General features: G+C 45.4%; 1 protein-coding gene across 1 annotated transcript in view; it reads left to right on the forward strand.

The window, feature by feature from the left end:
• The window catches only part of LAMC1 (laminin subunit gamma 1), a 126230-nt gene that overhangs the window by 82986 nt on the left and 15678 nt on the right, over window positions 1-27566 (forward strand). The window contains exons 3-18 of the mRNA XM_044267263.1: window positions 3121-3251; window positions 5566-5732; window positions 8863-9051; window positions 9849-9966; window positions 10328-10426; window positions 10517-10653; window positions 11208-11330; window positions 11418-11607; window positions 12114-12226; window positions 14128-14349; window positions 14471-14659; window positions 20231-20476; window positions 20958-21111; window positions 21724-21866; window positions 22835-23013; window positions 24137-24293. Coding sequence (XP_044123198.1) covers window positions 3121-3251; window positions 5566-5732; window positions 8863-9051; window positions 9849-9966; window positions 10328-10426; window positions 10517-10653; window positions 11208-11330; window positions 11418-11607; window positions 12114-12226; window positions 14128-14349; window positions 14471-14659; window positions 20231-20476; window positions 20958-21111; window positions 21724-21866; window positions 22835-23013; window positions 24137-24293 — 2557 coding nt within the window. The remainder of the gene's footprint in view (window positions 1-3120; window positions 3252-5565; window positions 5733-8862; window positions 9052-9848; window positions 9967-10327; window positions 10427-10516; window positions 10654-11207; window positions 11331-11417; window positions 11608-12113; window positions 12227-14127; window positions 14350-14470; window positions 14660-20230; window positions 20477-20957; window positions 21112-21723; window positions 21867-22834; window positions 23014-24136; window positions 24294-27566) is intronic.

Genomic DNA, 27566 nt, shown 5'->3' on the forward strand with positions numbered 1-27566 from the left:
TTTCTCTGTGGGTCCAGTTCTTCCCTTCTGTTGTATTTCTGCAATTTGCTGAGAGATCGTGAATCTTGAGCTTGGTCAACTCTGAGGTTCTGGTGAGCAGTGAGTATGTTCGCAAAGGCCTTTCAGTGAAGTGTTTCTTGCGATGGTAGTAAGATACGTTCAGCATAAGGAGTAGAGAGAATAACTTTTTGATACATTAAAAAACCGAAGATTGAATGTCTAAGGGAGATGTGATCTATAAATTTTTTAAGTTTATCAGTTTGCTAGCTTAGGTGCTTCCTGTGCAAATGATCCTTTTCGACAACCCTGCAGAGATAGCGGTAGAGGCAGCAGGAGGAAGCATTGACCTACGTGACTTCACTGTGGTGTATTCTGGAACCTCTGCTAACTGGATGCCTTATCAGCCTGTCCTGAAGCCGTTCCTCCAGCTGTAGGAGCTCTGATGTTTGCTACTGGTTTTGTTTTGTTTTGTTTTTTGTTTTTTTCCTCAAGTTATCTCTATGCCCAACGCGGGGCTCGAACTCGCAGTCCTGAGACCAGGAGTCACATGCTCTGTCAGCTGTGCCTGATGTTGCTCCTCTTTATACCATAGGAACCTGTGAGACCTAAATGTGGTAGAAATGTCACGGGCATCTGTAATAGATCTGGTCAATTGCTGTCATTATGCAAAAACATTAGTTCTGTGTCTCTGGATGTAAGAACTCTGGTTTTCATATCCACTTGCCAGGGAGCCCTCGCTGACCAGACCTTAGCTGATTTCACAACGATAACTGACCTGACAGCTGAGCTGATATGACCCCCTCTCCTCATTGCCTCCTGCGCCTCTCTCCAGAAGCTGTGATCTCCCCGAAGGGAGAATAGACTCTTCCTGGTTTCACTGTATATGAATATTAATGAGCACATGCTGATTTATAATAATAATAATAATCAGCATGTATAATAGCACTTACCGTAATGTGCCATAATGTGCCAAGCAGTGTTCTGAGCCCTTTAGCTGCATTTACTGCAGATGTATATACACACTCTATATACTGTTTACTCATTGAACCTTCACAGCAACTCTACAGGTAGATACTTTTGTGATCTCCATTTTACAGACAGGGCATCGACCTCATTTATCAGAAGAGATCAGAAGAGATCCAATAACCCACATCACACAGATTTAAGCAGCCGAACTGGGATTCAAAACCTAGAAAGACTGGCCCCAGAACCTGTTCTTTTTAAGATGCCTGTTATGAAAGAAATGGCTTAGACTCAGCCCTTGAGAAGCTTTTACTCAAGGAGAGCTGTGATAAAGATGAAGCTCAAAGGAGATAGGAGATACAGAAAGCATGAAACACAGAGATATGCGGAGCTATTTACATTACAGACGACTCCAAGATTCCTAGCGTTGTGGCCGGGAGTGGGAGTTGTTATTGGAGTTCCAAGTTGGGATGCAGTGGAATCATCATCTCTTCTCCTTTCTAATTATACTTGGAGGCTTCACGGGGATTAGCTTTTATGAGCCCTCTAGGTTGCTCTCTGTGCCAGGGGTTTGGCTTGGTTCGAGCCGTGCTGCTTAATCAGGGGTGTGCCTCCCTGTCTCGCAGGGAGCCTTCTGAAAACACAGATGCCTGTGGCCCTTGCACTTGCTTGTTGCTTCCCCATGGGGGATGCTGAGAGGCACACCCAGGATGGGACTTTACATGGTGTCTTTGGGTGGTCATGTGTCATATACTACTCCAAAACGTAATGAATTTAAGCAACCATGATTTATTATTTCTCATGATTCTGTGTTGGTGTGGGCTCACCCACTGGCAGCTCAGTTGGGGGCTGGGTTTCTCTCCCCTTGTAGTCTTACAGCTTCGAGGAGGCTAGACTAGGCTTCCCCGGATGATGGCAGAAGCATTTTTTAGACTAGGCTTCCCCGGATGATGGCAGAAGCATTCCAAGAGGGTAAGTCTCTGGGCACAAGTGCTTATCAGACTTCTTTCTGCCTGTGTCACTTTTGTTCATTTCCCCTGGGCAGAAAGCAAATCACATGCTCCAGCCCAGCATCAGAGTGGAAAGGGACTCTGCAGGGTGTGGACGCTGGCAGACATGATTCACTGGAATCATTATTCTAACAATCCACCATAGATGTAAACATTTGACTAAAATTAGCTCAATGAAAGGGCGTTTATTATAAGGGCTTAGATCTCATAAAACCCAGAGGAAAACATTAACTTTCCTTCTCGTCCCCTCTCATTATGCTACACCTACCAATCGAATCAGTTGTGGTTGCTTCAGATGTGTTCATTTGCTCAGCAAATGTTACTTGAGCACCTACTGTACGCTGAGCACCAGGGAAGCTGCAGTCAATAAAACAAAGAAGTCCTGCCCTCGTGGGGCTTACGGTCTTGGCAGTGGTGGCGGAGGTGGGGTGGGGTGGGCTTGTGGTGGTGGAAACAGACTATAAATGAAATAGGCAAGTGAAATAGGGCCTTGGGGTGGGCAGCAGTTCTAGGTTGGGGGGCAGGGAAGGCCTCCCGGAGAAGTGACATTATGGCAGAGATCAAGACAAAAACTGCATCTGACTGGTTCTGGCCGGTGTCATAATTTATTACTGTGTACTTGGGTGCCTCTCCCAGATCTGTCCGTAGTGGACTGGGGATGGAGGGAGAGAGAGATGGTACAGAATGGGCAGGAGGAGGCAGTGAGCAGCGCAGCTCCTGCTGTGTGATTCCAGGAGCTCTGTGCTGGTTCCTCGGCCTGAACTTGGGGCGTGGATACAGGGTGGAGAAGAAGGGACATGTGTATTGAGTCCCTCCCATATGCAAAGCATTTAGAAGTATATTTCATGTAAACCTTTCAGCAGCCTTGTGAAGAAATGAGTAGTATTCCTCCTTTTTTGGGACTCTGAGTGGTGACACAACAATTTAGATTAAAGAAGAGAGGAGTCAAGAAGGAGACAAATATTAGGAAATTAAGGAAGTCATTGAGCATTATAGCAGATTTAATGCTGGAAGAGGATATAAGTCACATGATATATTAACTGTATGAAAAATTAAAAAAATACTGTCACATTTATGTCTCTCATCTTCAGTCTCTTTACCTTTTTGTTTTTCTTTATTTTCTTTCTTTTATTTCCCCCCCCGACAGGAATGGGTAACTGCCACTGACATCAGAGTAACTCTCAATCGGCTAAATACTTTTGGAGATGAAGTGTTTAATGACCCCAAAGTTCTCAAGTCCTATTACTATGCAATCTCCGATTTTGCTGTGGGTGGTAGGTAAGTAAACCATGAAATAACTTTTTTTCCCAAGATTTTATTTATTTGACAGACAGAGATCACAAGTAGGTGGAGAGGCAGGCAGAGAGAGAGGCGGAAGCAGGCTCCCTGCTGAGCAGAGAGCCCAATGCGGGGCTTGATGCCAGGACCCTGGGATCATGACCTGAGCCGAAGGCAGAGGCTTTACCCGACTGAGCCACCCAGGCACCCCAAACCATGAAATAACTTTGAAAGTGACTGGAGCTTTGGTTTAGAAGTGAATGTAGCAACTTGTTTACAACCATATTAATAATGTTGTTAGACCTTCTCATTATCCTGGAAACAAAGTAATGAGGTTTTCTAAAACACTGTCAAATCAGCACACTGGGTGAATCCTTACTGAGCACCTCAGTGCAAAGCTCTGCAACGGGCCCTCCAAAGCCACCAAGGCAGCATAAGACGTTCACCTGCTGCATAGGACTTGACCTTCTAGGATCCTACAAATGAAGGGGGGCAGGCGATGTATGAATATGTGAAAAATTAAAACACGTGTTTTAGAGAGAAAGAGGCCATATATTGGAAAATGAGACGTAACTGTCAAGCTGGGGCGGGGAACAGATGGGGACGAAGCAGGGCCCTGAAGCAGGGGCAGAATCTGAATAAGGAGGGAGGGCATGTGGGTGGGTGTGGGGTGGGCAGGTCACAAGCAGAAGTGTAGGGCTGGGAGCTTGTAGAGCTACTCGGCTTAAGGAACATCTCCTCTGAGTCTGTAGGGCTGCCAGAGTGAAAGCTGATCTAGACTCTAATCCATGAGAAACCGTGTACTGATTGAAGTAGGCCATGCTATCTAAACAGCGGTTAGGAAGATGACCTACGGGCAAGGTGAAAGTAGAGACCATCAAAAGAATTTTTCTTCTCCTTGTGATGCTGTGATCTGGGTATTAGGTGACAAATACCTGACATTAGGGTGGTGACAGTAGACAGGAAAGGAACATGGCAAATGGATTTTATTTATTTATTTATTTATTTTTTAAGATTTTTCTTTATTTGACAGATGAGAAGTAGTCAGAGAGGCAGGCAGAGAGAGAGAGGAGGAAGCAGGCTCCCTGCTGAGCAGAGAGCCCGATACGGGGCTCGATCCCAGGACCCTGAGATCATGACCTGAGCCGAAGGCAGCGGCTTAACCCACTGAGCCACCCAGGCGCCCCGGCAAATGGATTTTATTGTGAAGCAAGAATTATCAGGACATCAGTCAAGGATGATGTTAAGGTTTAATGATCAGGAGAACAGTGGTCTACTAATGAAGTAAATGAAGAAGATGAGCGAATTTAGGGAGAGGATGAGTTTAGACGTAGACATGGATTGTTTCAGGTTATAGGAGACCTCTGAACTTGCTCCTGTCCCATCAAGGATAGGAGCTGAGGGGAGAGATGAAAGCTGGGGATAGAAATTTGGGATTCATCCTGGTGCACTGGAGATGTTTCTGGAAGGTTTGAAAGGTATTACTGAGTAGCAGGCAGAACATTGGGCCTGATTCTGTCTTCATGGAAGCCAGTGAAGGGAACATCAGGGCACTAGAGCATGTTTTAGCGTTTATGCCCATTTCCATGAGTCCTTAGTTTATGATTGTACCTGCTCCTAGGGTTCCTTTGGGGATTCTTGCCCCAAACAATGTGAGGGAGTGTCAGGCTGCCTCTTTGCATACAGTGGTGCGGTGCTGAACACCTCTTACTACGTTCAGATCGGGATACTTTAAAATCATTATGACACATAACAGCCATGACCACCTTTTTCACTTGTACTGTGCCTGCACAGTCCTGGGCACATGAATAGAGCAGCTTCTTGGTTCTCCTGATAACCCTGTGACATTCACATTGTCATCGTCCCTATCTTACAGGTTAGGTGCAGAGGTTAAGTGACATCGGTAAGTCACAGAGCCAGCTCCCAAACCCAAGTAGCCAGGCTTCGGGGGCCTTGCTGTGCATGACCTCCACACTTGGCTGCTGCTTGATACACACAGTTGACTTCAGGAAGTGATCCTAGAAATTGCGGAAGCCTCCAAAATTGCTAGAGACTTTCTTCCCATGTCTGGTTAATGCTCCATCCCCTATTAAGTAAAGATGTTTTGGGGGGATGGTTTTTTGGCTTGTTTAATTTTTCTTCCTACCTGAAAACTCAGTCATTACTTAATATTGCTTAGTTCCTCAGTGTATAGTCTTGAATGGTAAAACTAAAAAATAAGTAAGTTGTGTTTAGTTCTCTTTGTACCTCCTTTTTCTGCATCCATTTCTGGGACTTGGTGACCATTTCATATTTCTGTCTGTTCTCTTCCCAGGTGTAAATGCAACGGCCATGCAAGTGAGTGTGTGAAGAATGAGTTTGACAAGCTGGTGTGTAATTGCAAACATAATACTTACGGGGTGGACTGTGAGAAGTGCCTGCCTTTCTTCAACGACCGGCCGTGGAGGAGGGCAACTGCGGAGAGTGCCAGCGAGTGCCTGCGTGAGTCCCCTTGGCCTCCGTCACTAAATGATCTTGAGGACTTCCAGAGTGGGGAGAAGGAATGGGGGACTTCCTTCTGTTCCTCCTTGAAAGGAGAACTCTGAAAGGCAGTGCTGCTTCTGTAATCGGAAAGCGTAGAATGGTAACCTGTACGCCCATTGGAGGAAAATCATAGATGAAGGCAGTTGGCTACGAATAGAAAGCACGTTTCGTTTTGTTCAGTTTCAGTATCAAGAGTGGGAGCAGCATCTCCAAGGTTTGGAACTTCACTTGGATCCAAGTGCGAGGCCAGTGTAGCCTACTACAAGATACGGTTTATCTAGTCTTGCCTTAACTGCGCGTTAAAATATTTTCCTACCAGCAGTCAGGGTCATTGATGAACATGGGTTCAGTACATTGAGTTCTGGACTAAGGCTGCCATTCAAAAAATTATTTCTCAAAATTATTCTTCCTTTATTTCACTAAAGAGCACAGCAGGGAGACTTTTCCTGCTCCTCCCGTGTAGAGGTGGGTGGCTTTGGGAAGGAAAGTAGATCTTAGTATTTCTAGAGAAGGGAAAAAGCAAAAAGGCTGCACCTTGTTTTATCCCTTAGTAGTGTCTTGGTTTATTCTGGACAGAGAAAGAAGCCTCAGGAGAAAGGAACCATGAAGCTATGTAATTATGCTTTGTCAAGGACTTAAAAATTAGACACTTTTAAAGCAGCTATAATTTTTTATGACCTTATAAATATTTCTTATCATATACTCTTCTTTTTTTTTTTTTAAAGATTTATTTATTTATTTATTTATTAGACAGAATGAGAGAGAGGGAGAGCATGAGAGGAGAGAGGGTCAGGGGGAGAAGCAGATCCCCTCCTGAGCAGGGATCCCGATGCGGATCTCGATCCTGGGACTCCAGGATCATGAAGGCAGTCGCTTAACCAACTGAGCCACCCAGGTACCCCTATTATATACCCTTGGTAAAGGAATAAGAGAGACCCTCTGAGCTCACTGGAATTATTGGCAGAAACCTTGAGAAACAACCAGTATCTTGACTCAGGACTATTTCTCTTAGTTGCCTTAGAGCAGGTTTCCTTATCTTTCCTTTTCCTCAGCAAATCCCAGATTTGAAGATAAATCATACAGCCCCCTCTAGGACTCCTAGGCGCTTGCTTGAGCTTCAGTCCTTGACTGAACTGCAACAGCTAGTGTGAGAAGCTGAACGATAAAGGTCTTAACGGAAACAGTGAAATGCCCCAAGACATGACATTTCAATAAATGTACGCATGTGTTTGAAAAGTACTTTGCTTAGTGACGGGGGTCATATCTTTTTTTTTTTTTTTTAAATTTTAAGATTTTATTTATTTATTTGACAGAGCGACCACAAGTAGAGAGGCGGGGGTGGGAGGGGCAGGCTCCCCGCTGAGCAGAGAGCCCAATGCGGGCCTCGATCCCAGGACCCTGAGATCATGACCCGAGCTGAAGGCAGAGGCTTAACCAGCTGAGCCACTGGGGTGCCCTGATGGGGTCATATCTTGAGTCTCTCTAGGAACATTATGAAAATGTTCCAGACTGGCAAGTGAACCCAATACTGTTTCTAAAGGACTTTGATAAGGAACCAAATCAACCTGCCTTCCTCCTTGGGTCCCTTCAGCACTAAGTTTCTGGCTGTTGGGACAGTACTTCAGTATTGTCAGGAGGCTGGGGTTGGAGAAGAGAAGATTACAGCCTTCTCTCTTACCAGTTGCTGGTGAGAGAGAGTAAGAACTACATATACTTGTTCTTAAAATATAGTTGTGTTCCGCAGGGAACATAGTTACTTAACGGAGCACCCTGTTGGCTTTGTGGCTCCCCAGGAGACACAGTGCCTGCTTTACCTGTGGGTTAGGACTGTGTAGACAAGGGGACTGTTCTGCTACATGGTCCCAGGGCCCCAAAGTGTTTAGGTGGGGGTGGGCTGGTTTTGGCCGGGGCTGGGATGTGCGGGATCATCTAGGGAGACTTGAGAGATGAGAAGTGGAAAGGGAGCTCTCTAACTTACTTAACACAACGCTAGCTTTTGGTGCCAGTGACTCAAGTTGCTAAAAAGTTTTCAAGTATAATACTGTGAAAGAACTGATTATAAAGAAGGGGAGGTGACGAGAAAGAAAACGTATATATTCAGACTTTTCTTTTTTAAAGATTTATTTATTTATTTATTTGACAGATCACAAGTAGGCAGAAAGGCAGGCAGAGCCTGAGAAGCAGGCTCCCTGCTGAGCAGAGAGCCTGAGGCAGGCTTCAGTCCCAGGACCCTGGGATCACAACCTAAGCCGAAGGCCGAGGCTTAACCCACTGAGTCACCCAGGCGCCCTATTCAAACATTTCTTTAAAACAACTTGGTTTATCTGAAATCAAATAAAACTGTATTTAGTGCTCAAGATACTGCCGGTATTTTGTGTGACATCAGTAATTCTAAGAAAATACACTTATTATAAACACAGAAAAGAAGTTCTGTGACTACATATACTTGTTCTTAAAATATAGTTGTGTTCCGCAGGGAACATAGTTACTTAACGGAGGACCCTGTTGGCTTTGTGGCTCCCCAGGAGACAGACTTGTCTAGTGAAGCTAGATTTTTCTTCAGTGCTGCTTCCTTCCACAGAGGCGCTCATTTAACCCGTATGTATCAGGTTACGCCAGTCTGGCCTTGCAAGCAATCTGGCACTTAGAAAGTTAGTATCTTATTTCAATTGGGACCTGAAGAGTTAAGGTAGATTAAAGCCTGAATATAAACGTGTTCCCTGTAGCTGGAGTTGGTATTAGAACGAAGGATAAAGATTCGGAAAAATTGCAATTTGACTTGCCTTTCACTTGTATATAAACAATTGCCTGGAGATTCCTAAGTACAGGAATTCCTTGTATTTTACGATGGCGTGAATTGTGTGGAGACCATCCCGGGGTAAACTGATAGCCTGACTATCTAAACCCTTCATTGACCTCCTGGTTTTGTTTTCAAATGAACAACGCCTCAAGTGGGCGTTCTTATTCCGGCCTCCATTGTGCCCCAGAGACGTGGGAGATGGTGATTTGGTTTGCTCAGAGCCTTTTGAAATGCCGTTCAGCCAAGGAATGCGGATCTGACATCACTCATACGTTTTTTGGCCAACAGCCTGTGACTGTAATGGCCGTTCGCAGGAGTGCTACTTTGACCCTGAACTCTACCGGTCCACCGGCCACGGGGGCCACTGTACCAACTGCCAAGGGAACACAGATGGCGCCAACTGTGAGAGGTGCCGGGAGAATTTCTTCCGCCTCGGGAACAGCGAAGCCTGCTCGCCCTGTCACTGTAGTCCCGTGGGTAAGTGACAGTCAAAGCCAGCATCAGCCTGACGGATTGAAAGACAAAACCCCGCACCCCCCCAGAAAACAAAGCTCTGCTTCCTAGGCACCTGCGCAGGGGAAGAGTGGAAGTGTGTGCAGTGTTGTCCCAGGCAAATGACACAGGATGTGCCTGACCCTCCCCACCTCCACTCTCTTTAACCAAGTTCAACCTCTCAGTGATTTGCTGGTGTATATAAATAAGTGTGGGCTTGGCCTGAGTCATGGTTTTGTGTAAATAATTAGTAACCCGATCCTAGAGACCATATGAACTTTGACTGGAAAAGGTTAGCTGCTTTGTGAGTTCTTGCTCGTTAATAATTTTGTTTCGTTCACGATCCTTAAAGGGCTGGACTTTCCCCGGCGTGTTGTGTGTGCTCAGAGATGTAGAATGCTCTGAGTCTGCTCTCCTCTTTCCAGAGTCTGACCTTTATGTTGCTGTGCCTGTAGATACGTAAATTCTAGACGTGGGCCTTAAGGAGCCTGGGCTTGTCCATAGAGAAGTGACTGGGTTGGGGAGCCGTTTATCCCTGGGTGCAGGCACACTTGCTTCTCAACATTGATGAGCCGGGTGTGTGTCTGTGAGGTTAAAATGGTATGGCTCGAAAGGATATGATTCTGAGATTATTAGGATTTACAGTTTGATCTTTCTTCTCTCGGTAATCATCTAGAGATGACATCTTGGGTTTCAGGCATTGTTTTTTGTTACCCATTTTTTTGTTTTCTTTGACATATTTACTTGCATTTCTGGTCGTTGACAAGCTCTTTAAACTTTAGGTTCTCTGAGCACACAGTGTGACAGTTACGGCAGGTGTAGCTGCAAGCCGGGAGTGATGGGTGATAAGTGTGACCGCTGTCAGCCCGGGTACCATTCTCTCACCGAGGCAGGGTGCAGGTAAGACTTTTCAAACCCAGGGAAAGGGGGCAGGTTCTAAACGCGGTTGATCAAGAACAAGAGTCCTCGTGGCTTGTGTTCAACATTATAAACGTTTTCTGCCCCCCAGTAATTGTCAAGAACTTCTGGCTGTAAATATGGTCCGGGTTTGGTTTGTAACTCAGTTGAAGCAGGGTTTTTAGTATGGAAATGTGATAGGTATATCCCTGATTGAAACCAAATCCAGACATGAACCTGAGTTTAGGACTCCTTTTGCTTCTTTATGTTTTCCTTTAAAAAAAAATATTAACAATGTCCAACAAAAGGGAATTTCTCTCTCAGTTCTCTTCTCTCTCTGTTTTACTCTTTTCTCCATCCACAGGCCGTGCTCTTGCAATCCTTCCGGCAGCGTGGACGAGTGTAACGTTGAAACCGGAAGATGTGTTTGCAAAGACAACGTCGAAGGCTTCAGCTGCGAGAGGTAAGCTCATTCTTCCTCTGGCCGTACTGTTTTCTTCTGGTCTCATATTTCAAGTCCAAGAAACTCCTGATTATACTTTATGTTTTTCAGATGCAAACCTGGATTTTTTAATCTGGAACCCTCCAACCCGAGGGGTTGCACACCCTGCTTCTGCTTCGGGCATTCTTCTGTCTGTACTAATGCTGTTGGCTACAGCGTCTATCCGATAACCTCTACCTTTCAGATCGGTAATTTGGACCTTCCCTTCTGTCTCCCAGAATTAGGAGACTGGACTTAATGGTATTTTTTTTAAAATGAGTAACTTTTTGAGGATTTTTTGATGGTGGCAACATTCTGTTTTTAAATGTTAATGATTTTTTTGGCTCTCTGTTTGGCTTTTTATTTTTTATTTATTTTTAAAGATTTTTACTTATTTATTTGAGAAAGAGAGAGAGAGAGAGAGGAGCAGGCTCCCCACTGAGCAGAGAGCTTGATTTGGGGCCCGATCCCAAGACCCTGAGATCATGACCTGAGCCAAAGGCAGCGGCTTAACCAGCTGAGCCACCCAGGCGTCCCCTGTTTGGCTTTTCAATTTAATGAAAACATATGGATTTAGGGTTTACTATAGTATAAACTTTTGTAAAATCAAAATATAGCTTGAGGGTAAGCACACACAGGTACCGTCGTAGGATCTGTGTATTCAGAAGTACTTATTGGTGATTTTCCGTGTTTGTTGGTGTTGTATAAAGGACCTGAATTCAGGATGCTCACAGCGTGATGTGCTTCCTTCCTGTGCTTGCAGATGAAGATGGGTGGCGCGTGGAGCAGAGGGACGGCTCGGAAGCGTCGCTGCAGTGGTCCTCTGAGAGGCAGGATATCGCCGTCATCTCAGACAGCTACTTCCCTAGGTACTTCATTGCTCCCGGTAAGTCAGGCACAGCGGCAGTCTGGCGTGAGGAGCGCTCCTGTCTACGCTCCTCCTCACCTCGCCCACCACTGTGTCTGTTTGCAGCTAAGTTCTTGGGCAAGCAGGTGTTCAGTTACGGTCAGAACCTCTCCTTCTCCTTCCGGGTGGATAGGCGAGATACTCGCCTCTCTGCAGAGGACCTGGTGCTCGAGGGAGCCGGCCTGAGGGTGTCCGTGCCCTTGATCGCTCAGGGCAATGCCTATCCGAGCGAGACCACTGTGAAATACGTCTTCAGGTAAGATGGTCTTCTTTGTAAAGTCTGACTTGAGCGGAGTTGTAAAAGTGGTTTCTTTACCTAAGCTTATCAGGCCTCAAGTTGTTGAAGAAAAAGGTTTGGAGGGGCGCCTGGGTGGCTCAGTGGGTTAGGCCTCTGCCTTCAGCTCAGGTCATGATCTCAGGGTCCTGGGATCGAGCCCCGCATCGGGCTCTCTGCTCAGCAGGGAGCCTGCTTCCTCCTCTCTCTCTCTGCCTGCCTCTCTGCCTACTTGTGATCTCTGTCTGTCAAATAAATAAAATCTTTTAAAAAAAAAGTTTGCGTTATAAAGGTGACTTTGGAAGAGGAAACCTTCCCTTTATTTACTGTACTCTTTCCAGCTGTACTGTTAAACCAACAGACCCGTTTCTGACTTGGTTAGATTGTCAGAGCATTGCACTATTGGTGGCAGAAATGCATACGAAATGCTTTCTCAGCACCCACAGCTGTCCTGACAGAGGCTAATGTGGCCCTTTCTTTCTCTCTAGGCTCCATGAAGCAACAGATTACCCTTGGAGGCCTCCTCTTTCCCCTTTCGAATTTCAGAAGCTCTTAAACAATTTGACCTCTATCAAAATCCGTGGGACGTATAGTGAGAGAAGTAAGTTATGATATAATTTGAGAACATTAAGATGATTGGGCAGAAGCGTCTGCGTAATGCAAGAGTTGGTCCCTAAAGTCCCAATACTATAGCACTGGTCCTATAGAAGTGAATGAATTATCTCAGAATACATGAATTATGTATAAAATTAATGCACTTGTTAAACCACTTTCAAGGACCTGGAGAAAATTTGCTAGAATTAGTAAATGGCATTGTTTTATAATGATTAAGACTAATGAGGTGACTTTATATCTAAACATAGTCTAAGAATCTTACATGTAGTTCTGCCAGCTCACATGCTTAACCTTTCTTTCTTTCTATTTATTGCTATTAATTATCAAGCCCTATAAACTATTAGCTAAATCATGAAAAACTATAAATTCCTGAGTGAAGTTTCATCATCATGTTAAACAGAGCTGTTTTCAATATGCCTTTAAAATCCTTCCTTATAATTTTTTTTTTTTTTTTTAATGAGGACCTTTTTCTGTAAGAAAGCTCAGGCTTTTTGGGTGGAGTCAGAGGGGCAGTGGTGTGGTGTGGTGAGTCATATCTGCAGCTTGGATGCCTACGTGACTATCCAGACAAAAGTACCTTGTATGTTGTTAGAAATAACGGTCTGGGGCTTAGGAATAAGTTAGGACTGGAGATCTAGAGTTGAAAGGTTGACTACCCCAGAAACATAGTTATCTAAGGGCCATGTGTTGAGACTTAAGGGAGAAAAAAGAATTTTAAGGAAGAGAAATAATGAATGGGTTTTTAAAGATGGTGCCATTGGATTTCGGATCGGGGACTAAGGAATCATTGGTGATTTTTTTTTTTAAAGAAGTGTTGAAAGTGAAGTTACGCTGCAGGGCTTTGACAAGTAATTTGAAGGTGAAGAAGTAAAATAAAGCTTATTCTTTAAAGAAGTTTGGCTGTAAGGGAAGGAGAAGAGATGGATTATCATTCAGGAGTAGGGACTCGATGAGAACAAGAGTGCTTTTTAGGATGGGAGACGTAAGAATGGTTAGAATTGGGAGCATATCACCCAGTGGGTATATCTCCTGATCTCGTTGTTGACAAAATCCATAAATGTATTAAAAGTAGCTAAGTTCAGAGCAGTCATAGAAGAGATGTCCTTCAGCCTGAGGTGGTCAGTTTCTAAGGATTCTATAAAAGGCAGGTGAAATTTCACGACATAGGGAAAGGGTGATGTAATTAAGGACTGCCTCTTGGTGGCATGTTCCTGCTGAGGCCGTCACGGGCCCTGTTGGGTTGGATGACCGATTGGTCTAAACCAGTTCACGGCTTCCTCTATTTCAATTTTCTTCTGGAAGCGGGGAGGCACTGTGACATATGACACACTGGCTTTTGTGTAATTGTACGTTTGCCAAAGTAGCCCTGAATATTAAAACTTGGTCACCAGTTTTTCCTATTTTCTGCGGGGCCAAAAAAGGTATCATTGAGTGCAGCTTGCTGGCAGGTGTGTTCCTTGCTCTCTTACCCCTGACCTCTACAGTCAGGGCCTGCTTTTGTAGCCAAAGAGGAGAAACATTGCTTAATGGCTACGGACTCTTCTTGTCTCCTGCATTCTTGCTCTGATCTCCCCTTGGCCCAAAATACTGTCTGGCGCCTTTACTTTTATCTATGGGTGATTGAGACACGTGTCAAACCCCACAGAGCTGGTTGGGTGTGTGTTTAAGGTGTGTTTGCTGTCCTGCCCTTGCAGATGCTCAGCACCGCGTGCCCTGTGACTGTCGTGAATGCTGTTTTCTAGTTCTCTCCCCCAATAGATGAGTTCAGCCAATAGCTGATTGTCTCTGGAATTTTGTGTCTGATTCCTCTTTAGCTTTATTACCTTTCTGTAAGCTTTTGGAACACAGCAGCGCGTTCACTGACTCTCTGATCTGCACCACGCGCAGGTGCCGGGTATTTGAATGACGTCACGCTGACCAGCGCTCGCCCGGGGCCCGGGGTACCTGCCGCCTGGGTGGAGTCCTGCACCTGTCCCGTGGGATACGGCGGGCAGTTCTGTGAGATGTGCCTCTCGGGCTACAGAAGAGAGACTCCGAGTCTCGGGCCGTACAGCCCGTGTGTGCTTTGTACCTGCAACGGACACAGCGAGACCTGTGACCCCGAGACAGGTGAGACAGCGACTCCGGGGGCCGCCGGACTGAAATCCTCTGCAGGGGACGGGCGGGAAAGGGCCCCTGGTCTCACCTGCTGGCACACCTGCCTGTTTCCTCACACCCCCTCTCCACACAGGCGTCTGTGACTGCAGAGACAACACGGCCGGCCCCCACTGCGAGAAGTGTGGCGACGGGTACTACGGCGATCCCACCTCGGGCACCTCCTCCGACTGCCAGCCCTGCCCGTGCCCTGGGGGCTCCAGCTGCGCCGTCGTCCCCAAGACGCAGGAGGTGGTGTGCACCAACTGTCCTACCGGCACCACTGGTCAGTCCGTGTTGCTTCTGACGAAAATACATTAGGGCCCAGAGCCTGGGGGACTTGCAGATTTTGTTGGGCTGTTTGGCGCCGTGATTACAGTCATCTAAGCGGGCAAAAGTTGTGCATGAAAGAGATTTATTATGGATTCATAAAATGCACATCAGATACAAATAGCTAACACATTTACAGCCGTGTACTTCTCTAAGTACTGTACACCTTCTGCCTCAGTGATCTTCACAGCCCCTTGACGTGGGTTCTGCTGGGATCCCCATACTACAGCTAAGAACACCGAGGCACAGAGACATGAAGTCACTCACATGTCCAAGCTGCCTGGCTGGTCCTTGGAGGAGCTCATGACCACCCCCATACGCTCTCCCACCCAAGATGAGAACCAACGCTTGATTTTTAGTTTGTGAGGCTGTCCTGGGATTCTTGATATAAAGTGGTACTTTTTAAATTCTTAAATTCATTTTGTTTTTTCTTCAGTAGTCCTTTCAGTGCATCAGAGCCCCTCACATTTAGTTAGGAAAAAATATTTTTTATTTTTATTTTTTTTTAAAAGATTTATTTATTTGACAGAGATCACAAGTAGGCAGAGAGGCAGGCAGAGAGAGAGAGAGAGAGGGAAGCAGGCTCCCTGCTGAGCAGAGATCCTGATGTGGGGCTCGATCCCAGGACTCTGGGATCATGACCTGGGCTGAAGGCCGAGGCTTTAACCCACTGAGCCACCTGGGTGCCCAGGAAAAAATATTTTTATAGCTTTGGGTAGACATCTGTTCCTTTTCTCTGAGCCTTACTTTTTGATAAGAACCTGAAACTTGATCTTTCCTAGCTACTCAAGGAACAGTGTTGCTGACTGACTGAGGAGACCAAGGTCACTGGTGACTGGTCCTCCACTGACTTCAGCCTCCATGTAATGGCGAGGTTCTGGCGAGGCTTCTGATAGAACCCCTGACACAGACTTTTTCTTCAAAAGATATCCCTGCCTGGAAATAAGTGAGACAAAAAACCCACTCAGCTAATAATTTGTATCTCTTGTACTTCATCAAAACACTCTTTAATCCTTGGGAAACATCAAAATACGCCATCTTCTCTTCTCGACTCCTCCGACCCCACACGAGCTCAAGGGCACCGCGGCACAGAGGGAGTCAATCATTGGCTTAAGGGAGTTGAGAAAATAAGAAGTAGAAACCAGTGTAGACTTTCAGATTTTTTACTCTTTGTATACGTGTAGTATAAAACAGTGGCCCATCAGCGGCTCATAGATGGATTTCTCCGATCTCATTCCCCGTTACCCTCTGTTGCCTTTGTGGTCTCCGCTGCAGCTGTCCTGGGCTTCTTGTAATCCATCAGGTCAGCCACACTCTATGTCCTTTTATGCACAGTCTGCCTTTTTTAGAACATTTTACCCCAACTTGTTCCACCCAGGCCTCATTTTTCTTGTTCAACTCCGATCTTTACTTTGGAGTTGGGTTGAAACATCACTTTCTGCGGTGAACCCGCCCTACACCACTCCCTCAGTTGTTAGGACCTTTTTTCCACTCTGCTGCCGCAGCATATAGCAAGCATCCCCCTGCAGATTCTCTTCTTAGATGTACTTAATATGGCATTTTGATGAGAGATCCGTTTGCTCATTCTGTTGGTCCATTGGGTTGACTGCAAGGCTAAAACTAAGTTAAGCATTGGAGATGTTCTCCTGGCCATGCTGAAGAAGACAAATGGTGAGTCGAGGTGACTTGGGATCCATGCTGGAGCGACGGAGTGTCCTCTAGGAGATCTTGCAAAATGTTGTAAACTCGTTAGTCTGTAACCAGATTCTCTCACACAAGACTGCTGAGGTATGTTTTGTTTTGTTAGTTATCATCTGACTTGCGGGTGTTCATGGGTGTGTGGAGGTCCACGTGCAAAGCAGCATCGACCCTGCGGAAGATGATGCCGTCACTCGTTAGTCCTATATCCTGCTTTCCTTTTTTCATAGCACTTTTTAACCACTTGGTATTTTTCTGTTTATTCATTTGTTTATTGTCTGTCTTCCCCCTTCTAACCCCCAACACCTGTTAAGCTCCGCAACAGCAGGGACTTTTGTCTGTTCCATTGACTTTTGTATTCCAACACCCAGAATAACACCTGACATGTATGCTTGTTGAATGAATGCAGATATTTTTTGGCTAAAGAGTAGAGTTGGCGGATACAGAGTAAGATGTTTTTCATTTAGAAGACAACTGAAGAACAGAAGAACTGCCTACATGTAGCCCCTGAGCTCCGCGCACGTGCTGTGCTTCACGTTTGATCTTTAAAATGATCTTTTGAGGCAAATTAATAATAATGATGATGATGATGATTTTTTTTTCATCACATTTATTTGAGTGCCTGGCATTGGGAATACAGAAATGAATAAGAGATGGTCCCTGCTCTTCAAGGGCTAAAAGTATAGCTGGAAACACAGATAATTTTAAGACCATGCTAGAGGAGAAGGAACAATGCCTCCCCCAGGGTGGGGAGAGGGTGATCAGGAAAGCTGAGGCAAAAAAAAAAAAAAAAAATAGTACATAACTTGTCCAGAGTCATGTAAGTAGTACATCCAGGACTTGAACCTACATCCTGGACTCTGAGACAAAAGGATAGCTTAGCTGTTACTGCCAGAAGGTACTTTGGCATGAAAGTTTTCCATGGGCTCCCGTGCACCCCTGTTTTAGGTTTTCTACCAGATTTAAAAAAAAAGAAAAAGTTTTATTCAAAACAGGTTTCAAAGCATTTTAAATATAGATCATATCTAGAATGGCCAAGTGATCCTATGAAAGAGCAAAGCTGACATGCTGTCCTAATCATGGTCTGGAGAAGGATCTTGGGTGAGGGTCTGATAACTGCTCACACCAGAGACAAGAAGGGCCCGCGTAGTGTCCATTCTTCCTCGCCCAGCCCGCCCCCGGCCACAGGTTCCGTTCTGTTCTGTTCGGCTCAGCCGTGACCACCAGCGACCACCGTTTGCCAAACGCAGGGGTCAGTTTTCCGTCCTCCTCTGACCCGGTCTCAGCAACGTGGGACCCTGGTGACTGCTCACACTCCGCCCCACACATTTCTCCTCTTGTCTTTGGGGACGCGGCCCTCTCTTGGGTCTCTTTCCGTCCCTCTTCTCTTGAGGCTCCTTTTATCACTTCTGATTCTCAGCCTGAGACTCCCATGTCCACTTCATCTGTATTCTCCCCTCAGGTGAATAGATCTTGTCTTCTAGCTTCAAAAGACTTTCTGTGCCTCCTGAAAAAATCTGTCTTAGGTCCCAACCACACTCTCTGCTGAGCACCAGAACCTACTCACCGTCTTTGCTTGGCTGGTGGGCTGCAAGCCTTCCATTTGCCCCTGCACATCCTTTCTTCATTTTTTCCACCCCAGGGCACCTGTACGCACGCATCACATGGGCCCTCCGTTTGTGTTCAGGGAGCAGGAAGCACCTAGAACCTACATCCTGAGAAGGATTGGAGGGGAGGGGCAGAGTTTTTAGTCCAAGGCCCCCTCTGGGGTCAAGGGGGGTCCTTGTGGCTTAGTCACCTTCCTCAGGGTTCTCAGCTCCTGAAGCTGGCTTTCTCCAAACAGCCCTTTCTCACGTGAGGTTCCGCTTAACTGCTCCCTCCACCCAGCCCCTGAGGCCCAAGTCATAGAGCCCCATAGTCGCTACCCCCGGGGCTGCCCTGTCCCCTGGGATTGCTTACACCCTGCCCACACTCGTATAGTTGGTATCTTTATTAAACTCTCTCCAGGTCTTGCTAATTTGAACCTGTCTTTTTAATTTTCCGCTTGAGTCAGATGGCTAAAGGCATCACAAATTTAAGCAAATCCAAGCTAAATCTTTGACATCTTCCCTTTTTCTTCAATCCCAACCCTGTCCTTCCCCCAGTCTTATTCATCTCTGAAAAGACTACCATTCACCTAGTTGCTCCGGCTATAAGCCAAAATCCTAGGCTTGTCCTTGATTCTTCTTTCTTTTATTTCCTGGAAGCAGTCAGCCAGCACGTGTGACAGGCTCGATCTCACATCTGACTGAGTTTCACGGCCTCCACTGCCACTGCCCTGGTCCACACACTGTGGTCTTTCGCCTAGAAGAGCCTCCTCATGGGTCTCCCTGCAGTCCATTCTCACACCGCTGCCAGGATAATCCTTTTAAAATGAAAATCGAGGGCACCTGGGTGGCATAGTCCCTTAAACATCTGACTTTGCTTCAGGTCATGATCGTGGGATCCTGGGATGAAGCCCTGTGTCAGGGTTCTGTGCTCAGTGGGGAGTCTGCTTCTCCCTCTCCCTCTGCCCCCCACTCGTTCTCTCTCAAATAAATAAATCTTTAAAAAAATGTAAATCAGGGCATGTCACTTTAAAAACCCTCTAATATCACCTCATTGCACCTTAATTTAAACCAGATTTTTTTTTTAATACTATGATCTACATGATTGGCTCTTACTACTTCCATAAGCTTATCGTGTTTTTCTGGAACATTCTTTCCTTGGATATTAGCATGGCTGTTTTTTGTTGTTGTTGTTTTCCTATCTTTCCGTTGTCATCCCAGGTATCTCTTCTCTACAGAGCTTTCTCCAACCACCCAGCGAAGTAGCCCTTAACCCTGTCACTCTATCATGTTGCCCTGTTTTGTTTAATTTGTTATGCTTATCCCCATCCAAAATAATCTTTTTATTTAGGGATCTGTGCATTGCTCTCCCCCAACTATAGCGTAAACTCCGTGAAAGTAGAGATCTTGTCTACCTTGTTCACCACATCATCCCGACAATCTAGAACAGCATTTATGTGTAAGAGATGCTCAGCAAATGTTCATTAAATGAGCCAATGAGCAAACTTTTATTTCTCCAGGAGCTTAAGTTAATTCATTCCCTGTCCGCTACAAAGATATTAAGATTCCAGCTTGAGCTAATAATGATGGGAAAGTGGAAAAGGAAGGAGGAGGAGCAGTGAGTAGGCTGGAAAGAGTCCTGGATTCTAGCTGTGTGATTGCGGGCAAGTTACTTAACCTCTCTGGTCCCTTTGCTATAATAGAAGCTGGAGGCAAATGGCAGTCTCTGAGTTATCTTCGAAGAGACTCTGATTCTGTACTAGTTGACAGAGCTCAATGAAGGATTAGCCCATGTCTTGTCTTTTCTAGGGAGGTTGTCCTGCTCGCTCTGTTGTATAGGAAACTGATGGTACTCAGGGGCACTTCATCTCTTTTAATATCATAAACCAAAACAAACATATGGGTGCGCTGTCCCTTGGGCCTGAGCCCGACTCATGTACAAAGCACTTTGAATGCACGATGACAGCTAGTCCACAGGACAGGTGAAGTGCAGTAGGCAGAGCACCTGCTGTCTTTGTGATGGCAAAATGGTGATGTGCCCAGAGTCACTCCACTGGTCTGGCACCAAGCCAGGACTGCAGCCCCGGTCCGCTGCTCTCCGGGGCTGGTGGCCTGTCCACTGTGTCATGTTGCCCCCCACCTGATGGTTCACCTGCGCGCTTGGGAACCAGGCTGCTTGTGCGCAGTAGCACCAGGAACGTCCGAGGCCTGTCTTGCATGACAGCAGATTGTCTCATGTGCAGGTAAAAGGTGCGAGCTCTGTGACGATGGCTACTTTGGAGACCCTCTGGGGAGAAACGGCCCTGTGAGGCTCTGCCGCCTCTGCCAGTGCAATGACAACATCGACCCCAATGCCGTCGGCAATTGCAATCGCTTGACAGGAGAATGCCTGAAATGCATCTATAACACTGCTGGCTTCTACTGTGACCGCTGCAAAGATGGGTTTTTTGGAAATCCCCTGGCTCCCAACCCGGCAGACAAATGCAAAGGTAATCTCACCGGGCCGGGTTCTGTTACAGCCGTACTCATTTATTCTGAGAATTCATCTTGCAGTCGCTTGAGAGATTTACGGATGCTTGGTCTAACGCAGCACTGTTCAGCAGAAACGTAGTATCAGCCACTCGTGTAACTGAAGTTTTCTCGTAGACACATCAAAACAAAGAGAAACAGATGAAGTTTATCTTTAAGTCCTGTATTTTATTTACTCTGATATATCTACCATAGTATCATTTCCATGAGTCATCCACTAAAAACGATGGAGAGCCGCATTCAGCGTCCTGCGAACCAGCTTGTCAGAATCCCGCGTGTGTTTCCCATTCACAGCCCCTCTGGAGACCGGCCACGTCGCCAGCCCTCGGTAGCCACGGGCCACTCGTGGCTCCTGCGCCGATCAGTGCAATCGGAACAATGTGCACTGCTTACATTTTAGTGTTTCTGCCGGGTGACTGGCATCTCCGTCTCTTCCCCCAGCCTGTGCGTGCAACCCCTACGGAACCGCGTCGCGGCAGGGCGGCTGCAGCCCCGTCACGGGCCAGTGCTCGTGTCTGCCCCACGTGACCGGCCGGGACTGCGGCGCCTGCGAGCCCGGCTTCTTCAACCTGCAGAGCGGGCGCGGCTGCGAGAGGTGAGACCCGGCGGCCGCGGCGGGAAGGACGCTCTGCTTTTTGCTTTTTTTGTTTTTTGTTTTTTGTTTTTCCATTGTGAGAGATGGGTTTTTATGTTCCCCGTAACGGTCGCCTCGATTTTGCTCAGGAATTATTTGAGCGCCTCGCTGGAGAGGCGGTACTGGACAGTGGTACTGGAGCTCCTGGGAGGGCGGAGTGCACTGAAGCTGCCCGAGAGGTGTCAGAGTCACCCAGGCGACCTTTCAGACGTGACACCTTCTGAGGCGCTTTCTGAGACGCTCAGGGTCAGGCTGTCGGGGGCCGGCAGCCTGGGAGTTTCTATTTTCAAAGCTCCTGGTCAGCCCCGAGGGGGTGCCAGGTTGGAGAGCCCCTTTGTAGTGGTTTTACTAACCCTGTTGGTGGGTGAGGTTCGAAACAGAGGCTCTGAGTAGAACTCATGGAAATTGCTTGAACCTCGGGTGCTTAATGACCCTTACCATTTTGTTTTAACAGCCCTTTGGATTCTGTTTTCTGGTACAAATCACATCAGTTCTGCACTGAGCGGGGCTGGGAGGAAGGTTTGCTTAGAGTCTGTTTTTCTCCCGGGAGAAACATCACGTGTTCATTTGCAGGTGCGACTGCCATGCGTTGGGTTCCACCAACGGACAGTGTGACGTCCGCACCGGCCAGTGCGAGTGCCAGCCCGGCATCGCAGGCCAGCACTGTGAGCGCTGCGAGCCCAACCACTTCGGCTTCGGGCCCGAAGGCTGCAAACGTAAGGAGCTGGGAGCGTAGTGCTCGGAGTCTTGCCTGATTCCAGTTAGGACCACGGACTTGGACAGTCGGGGCTGTACCCAAGTCCTCACAGAGGCTTGAGGCTGTGAAAAGCCTCCTTTCCTGAAACTGGGGCTTGAGGGCTTCTCTCGTTCCTTGGCAGCCACCTTATTTATGTCTTCTTGTGTCCCATTTCTGATTCTTTTTCCAGTCTTTTGTCTTCCCAAGGAAGGTCTCCCTTTGATCACCGGGCTTTCCCACTGTGCTTCACGAAAATCACATTCTTAGAGCAGATAATGAGACAGGGAGAGACTCTGCTCACAGTCACTTGTTGGCTGGCTTACCGGCTGCAGTCGCTTCCCACCCTTGGGGCCCTCTTGGTACGCTTGCATCTACACATCTGCTTCTCCTTGGCGTAAACACTTGCCTGGAATGAAGCCTCGGAACCGTTTGGTGTTTTGCTTTCTGAATTCCTTCATTTCTCCTGTGGAATGTAGCATAAATCATTGACCCAGTTCCGAGAACAAAGCGAGTAAACAAACTATAAAATAATGCAAAATATATATTAGCATTTGGGTTTTCTAGTTCCTTAATGAGAGAAATATTAAACAGCAGAGACATGGAGGTATGGTAGAATTCTTGAAATGCATGAAATGGCACTGATGAGTTTAATAGTCTAATGTCTGTAATTACTCAGTGACGGGATATGTGTCCCCTCGAAGGATGCTGCACTTTGTACTTTAAAGCTTGTTTTTTTTTTTTTTTTTTTTAAAAGCTTGTTTTTGCTTAAAAATTTCTGTTCTCTCTACGGAGCGACTTAACCATCTGAATTCTAATTTGGCCTGTTTTTCAAAAACATACCTACGTATGATGAGAGTACCATCAGCTTACTGACGTCAATCTGAATTAAAAGACAATGCATTCTCCCTTCCTTTCTCTATTATTGACTCTTTCTACTTTATTCTGCAGCCTGTGACTGTCATTCCGAGGGATCTCTTTCACTCCAGTGCAAAGACAATGGTCGCTGTGAATGTAAACAGGGTTTTGTGGGAAATCGCTGTGACCAGTGTGAAGAGAACTATTTCTACAATCGGTCTTGGCCTGGCTGCCAGGAGTGTCCAGCCTGTTACCGGCTGGTGAAGGATAAGGTAAGCTGTCCACAGGGCATTTGCTCGTTCATTCATTCATCATTCATTCATTCAGTAGACCTTGAATGGATGCTTCCTGTGTACTGAGCACTGGAGAACAAAGGAGGAACAAGATAGGCATGGCCCCTGTCCTGAAAGACTTATGTTCCAGTTGGGAGACAAATAATAAAAATTAAATAAAGAAATACTAACTAAGAGAAGCGCCAGAAAGAACACAAACAGAGAATAACTGGGAGAACGACTTTATAAGTCCTCTGAGGACATTTATTTAAGGTGAGATCTTCAGAATAAGAAGGAACAAGCCTAATGAGAAGTGATGGGTAGGCTGTTTCAGGCAGAGGGAATGTGGGGTACAAGGACCTCAGAGGTGGAGGGTGTCTGGAGCCTCCTGAGTGAGGAGGGAGTGGTTTGTAATAAGACCGGAGAGGTTGGTAAGACAGCTCATGTCACACCATGTCAACCACAGGAAGGGATGTAGATTTTATTCCATATCCAGCATGAATGCACTGAGGAGTTTTAAGCTAGGAAATCCAGTTTATATTTTAAGAAGAATGCTCTGACTGCTATGTGGAGAATGATGGTTAGGAGTGGGGCAAAAGGGCAAGCCTGGATTGAACTGTGTAAGTATATATGTTTGGGAGGGGGCAGGGTATTAGAGGGGGCCAAGGATAGAGAAAGAGAATCACCAAGGATGCATCTTGGGTTTTTTGCTTAAGGTACGTGGAGGCATTGTTTATTGAAATGGAGGTGACTCAGGGGAAGAAGATTTCAGAGAAGAAAGTCAAGAGTATAGTTTTGGATGTTGAGTTGAGATACCCATCAGAGCTGAGTGAGGTATCAGGAGAGCAATCTAAAATGCAAGGGAGAGGTCAGAACTGGAGAATCCTCAACAGGTAGTGTTTCATGTCACAGGAATGGGCTTGATAGTTTTTCTCTTGAAGCCAGAGAAATAAAAACTACCCACGTTACCTGTTTAAAAGTAGATAACATGTGGAGTATATAGACCTACGTATTTATAGGGTGAGCGCCCCTTTGATGATCATTCCTGCAGGAAGTTCCGCTGAGTTCTTCAGGAATATTTGCATGTGCTGCCTTTCCCCTTTTCTACCTTGATTACGTTCAGGTTGCTGATCATCGAGTGAAACTCCAGGAATTGGAGGATCTCATAGCAAACCTTGGAACTGGGGAAGAGGTGGTGACAGATCAAGCCTTTGAGGACAGACTGAAGGAAGCAGAGAGAGAAGTTATGGACCTCCTTCGAGAGGCCCAGGATATCAAAGGTATATACATGTTAAACAGTAGGTAACTCCTGCCAGATGGCCCAGTCTTTAGACATGGCTCCTAGTTCAAGATTATTTAGTATGGCTTTATAAAATTCTTCTTCAATTTTTAAACTATTTGTAGAATCTGAATTTTTTAAAACAATATGTGAAAATACAAGAACATGTTTTAAGATACAGTAAGCAAAAATAATTCTCCCAACACATCAGAAACTATTAAATGCTGAAATTCCAAGTGTTGAATCTGTTCCATTACAAAGTGTTTTCAAACAGTTTTTAAAAATCAAGACAGGTATGCATTTTGGGTGTGCATTATTTTAGTTGAAAATTTGAAGTTGCATTCTTCTGTCAGTCTACTGAGTGAGAATTTATCTTCTACACTGCTTTATTTCCTTAGAAAGGACCCTCATAAGGAAAAATTGTAGTCTTCAAGTATTGACTAAACAGCTAGATACTAAATACATAACACCTGGTATTTATGAAAGATTAGAAGTTAGTGCCTACTTATGAAATTTTTTGTTTAATAAGGGAGCAGATGTGCTAGTAACATCATATAAAAGCATATATTTTATATTATGTGCCTATTTAATGTCTTTTGAAATTATGTTGCTCCCCCGTACATTATCCGATGAGACAGATGATAAGCAGAGGAATTGGCTTGAGATTTAGAAAACAGTTTATTTTAAAATACCATATTAACTTCAAAGGAGCTTGAATTTGTAAAACTTTGCAAGTAGGAAAAAGTTATTTTAAATTATTTACTTCTTTTTTAATCACTTTTTTAAAAAGATATATTTACTTATTTGAGAGTGAGTGAGTAAGAGCCAGCGAGCAGGGGGAGGGGCAGAGGGGGAGAGAGAGAATCTCCTGCGGACTCCCTGCCGAGTGCAGAGCCTGACGAGGGGTTCGATCTCATGATCCCCAGATCATGACCTGAACCAGTCGAGTTGGACACAACCAATGGAGCCACGCAGGCACCCCTTAACACACTTTAATATTTTATTTTTTTAAAGATTTTATTTATTTATTTGACAGAGAAAGATCACAAGTAGGCAGAGAGGCAGGCGGGGGTGGGGGGGGTGGGGAACAGGTTCCCGGCTGAGCAAAGAGCCCAATGTGGGGCTTAATCCCAGGACCCTGAGATCATGACCTGAGCTGAAGGCAGTAGCTTAACCCACTGAGCCATCTAGGCACCCCTAATATTTTATTTTTATTACTTACTCTGAATTAAGCTTTTTTCCCTAAATTTGGACAAATCCTTTTCTACACTTATTGAGTGCCTACCAGGCATTGTGCTGAACACCAATAATGAAAAGATATATAAGACTGTGCTCCTTCTAGGGCGCCTGGGTGGCTCAGTGGGTTAAGCTGCTGCCTTTGGCTCGGGTCATGATCTCAGGGTCCTGGGATGGAGTCCCGCATCAGGCTCTCTGCTCAGCGGGGAGCCTGCTTCCTCCTGTCTCTCTCTCTGCCTGCCTCTCTGCCTACTTGTGATGTCTCTCTGTCAAATAAATAAAATAAAAAATCTTAAAAAAAAAAAAAAAAAAAAAAAGACTGTGCTCCTTCTAGCGAAGTACTCACTATCTGGCTAAGGTCACTTTTGGGGGGGGGGGCTTTCCATCACCGAGATGAAAGTGTTCACAGACCCTCATAGCAGATGTTCATTAACATTAGGATACTTGGGACCACAATGGCTGACCTCTTGATTGAGTTTATGAATCTACCCATTAGGAGTTAGGTCTTCCTGTCAGAGTATAGTCAACAAAATTTAAGTATATTCCTTATTTCTGATTGTAGATATCCCTAATATATATATAATTTTGGTTTTATAAAATTATTGAAGTAAAGAAGGGAGTCATGAGATGCATCTGGTTTTGGCCAGTTTGTTTAATTTTTATGTGAGCGTCCAGAAATTTTCTAAGGTAAATTTTTAGAAAATGAAAAATAAAATGAGAGGTCAATAGTTTATGTTAACTTCAGTTATGTGTTTGTCTTTTGTGTTGTTGTTACATTTTAAGTATTAAACATAGATTAAGAAGAATTTAAATGTTTCCTGTTCTGTATAAACAATAGTGTTTTTTTTAGGATGTTCATTTGTTGACAAAAACTTGCAACACACATTTTTCCATTAATGTATTCCCTTGTAACAACAAATTCACATGTGTCCTGCCATATACACTGAAGCATTGAACATGGGGTTATCTTTAAGTGCTGCAGAGTCCATCTGAGAGCTGGGGTCGGGCACGCAGCTCTGGTGCCCACCCCAGGAGCACAAGGGAACAGTCCAGAGGCCAGAAAGGGAGGTCAGCCAGCACCATTCCACATCTTGGTGCAGCCCCAGCTACGTCTAGCCTCCTCCGGCCATAATGACATTTGCTTTCCTCTACCCAGGCAGGTGATTCCACTGGACAGAAGCTTTGACAAAAGCCATGGGTGTCATACCTCCCCTTGAGCCACTTGAAAGGCGGGAACATAACAGGCTGCTGCTTCTCCTAGCTCAGGGAGCCACCATAGTGAGATGAGGGTTAAAGTCTCCTCCTGATAAGACTTGATTTGTGGAGCTCCTGGCTGACCTTTCTTACTTGGGTTCAAACTAGCCAAGAATAAGAATATCTTCACAATGATTTATCCTTTCAAACTACCCCTGAGTATTTATTTGTAGTTTAAACTTGTGTTTATTCTACAGCTTTGAAAGGAGATTATATGATGCAATTAGGTTTTGCAATTTGAAGTCATTCGAAGTGATCCTACCAGTTAGGTTATCTGTTCTCTTTTCAGTTCCAGATGTTTCTCTAAAAAGCTGGCCAGAGAGATTGGTATCTGTTACATTCCTGAAGGTCTAAAGGAAAGGGTCTTTTATAACTGCAGTGGCTGCTTATGCTTCCTGAGTCTAAATGATTTTCTACGATTTCAACATTTTTTGGTCTTTTGTTATTTTCTTAAAAATCTTTAGATTATCAAAGAATTGTCTGATCATTCACACAAGGCCACTGTGTACAGTTAGGCGAGTTTCACACTGCACCAACTTTGCACGTGTATTTGGTGACCCTGCTTGTCAGATGCTAGTTCCCAAACCTGTATTCAACTTTATTGATCTTAACTTTGACCTCTCATCTTTTTCACTTTCCTTGGAAACTTTAAATGCCAACTCTGAGCATTTTGCTGGAATAAGAACTGATCAATTTTGGATAGGACTTCATGGTTCTTATATATTCATATACCCTCATGACAAGTGAGAATTTTAACGATGACAGAACTATATTTACACGGATA

The sequence above is a fragment of the Neovison vison genome, chromosome 10, assembly GCF_020171115.1.
Source record: "Neovison vison isolate M4711 chromosome 10, ASM_NN_V1, whole genome shotgun sequence".
Taxonomy (NCBI): domain Eukaryota; kingdom Metazoa; phylum Chordata; class Mammalia; order Carnivora; family Mustelidae; genus Neogale; species Neogale vison.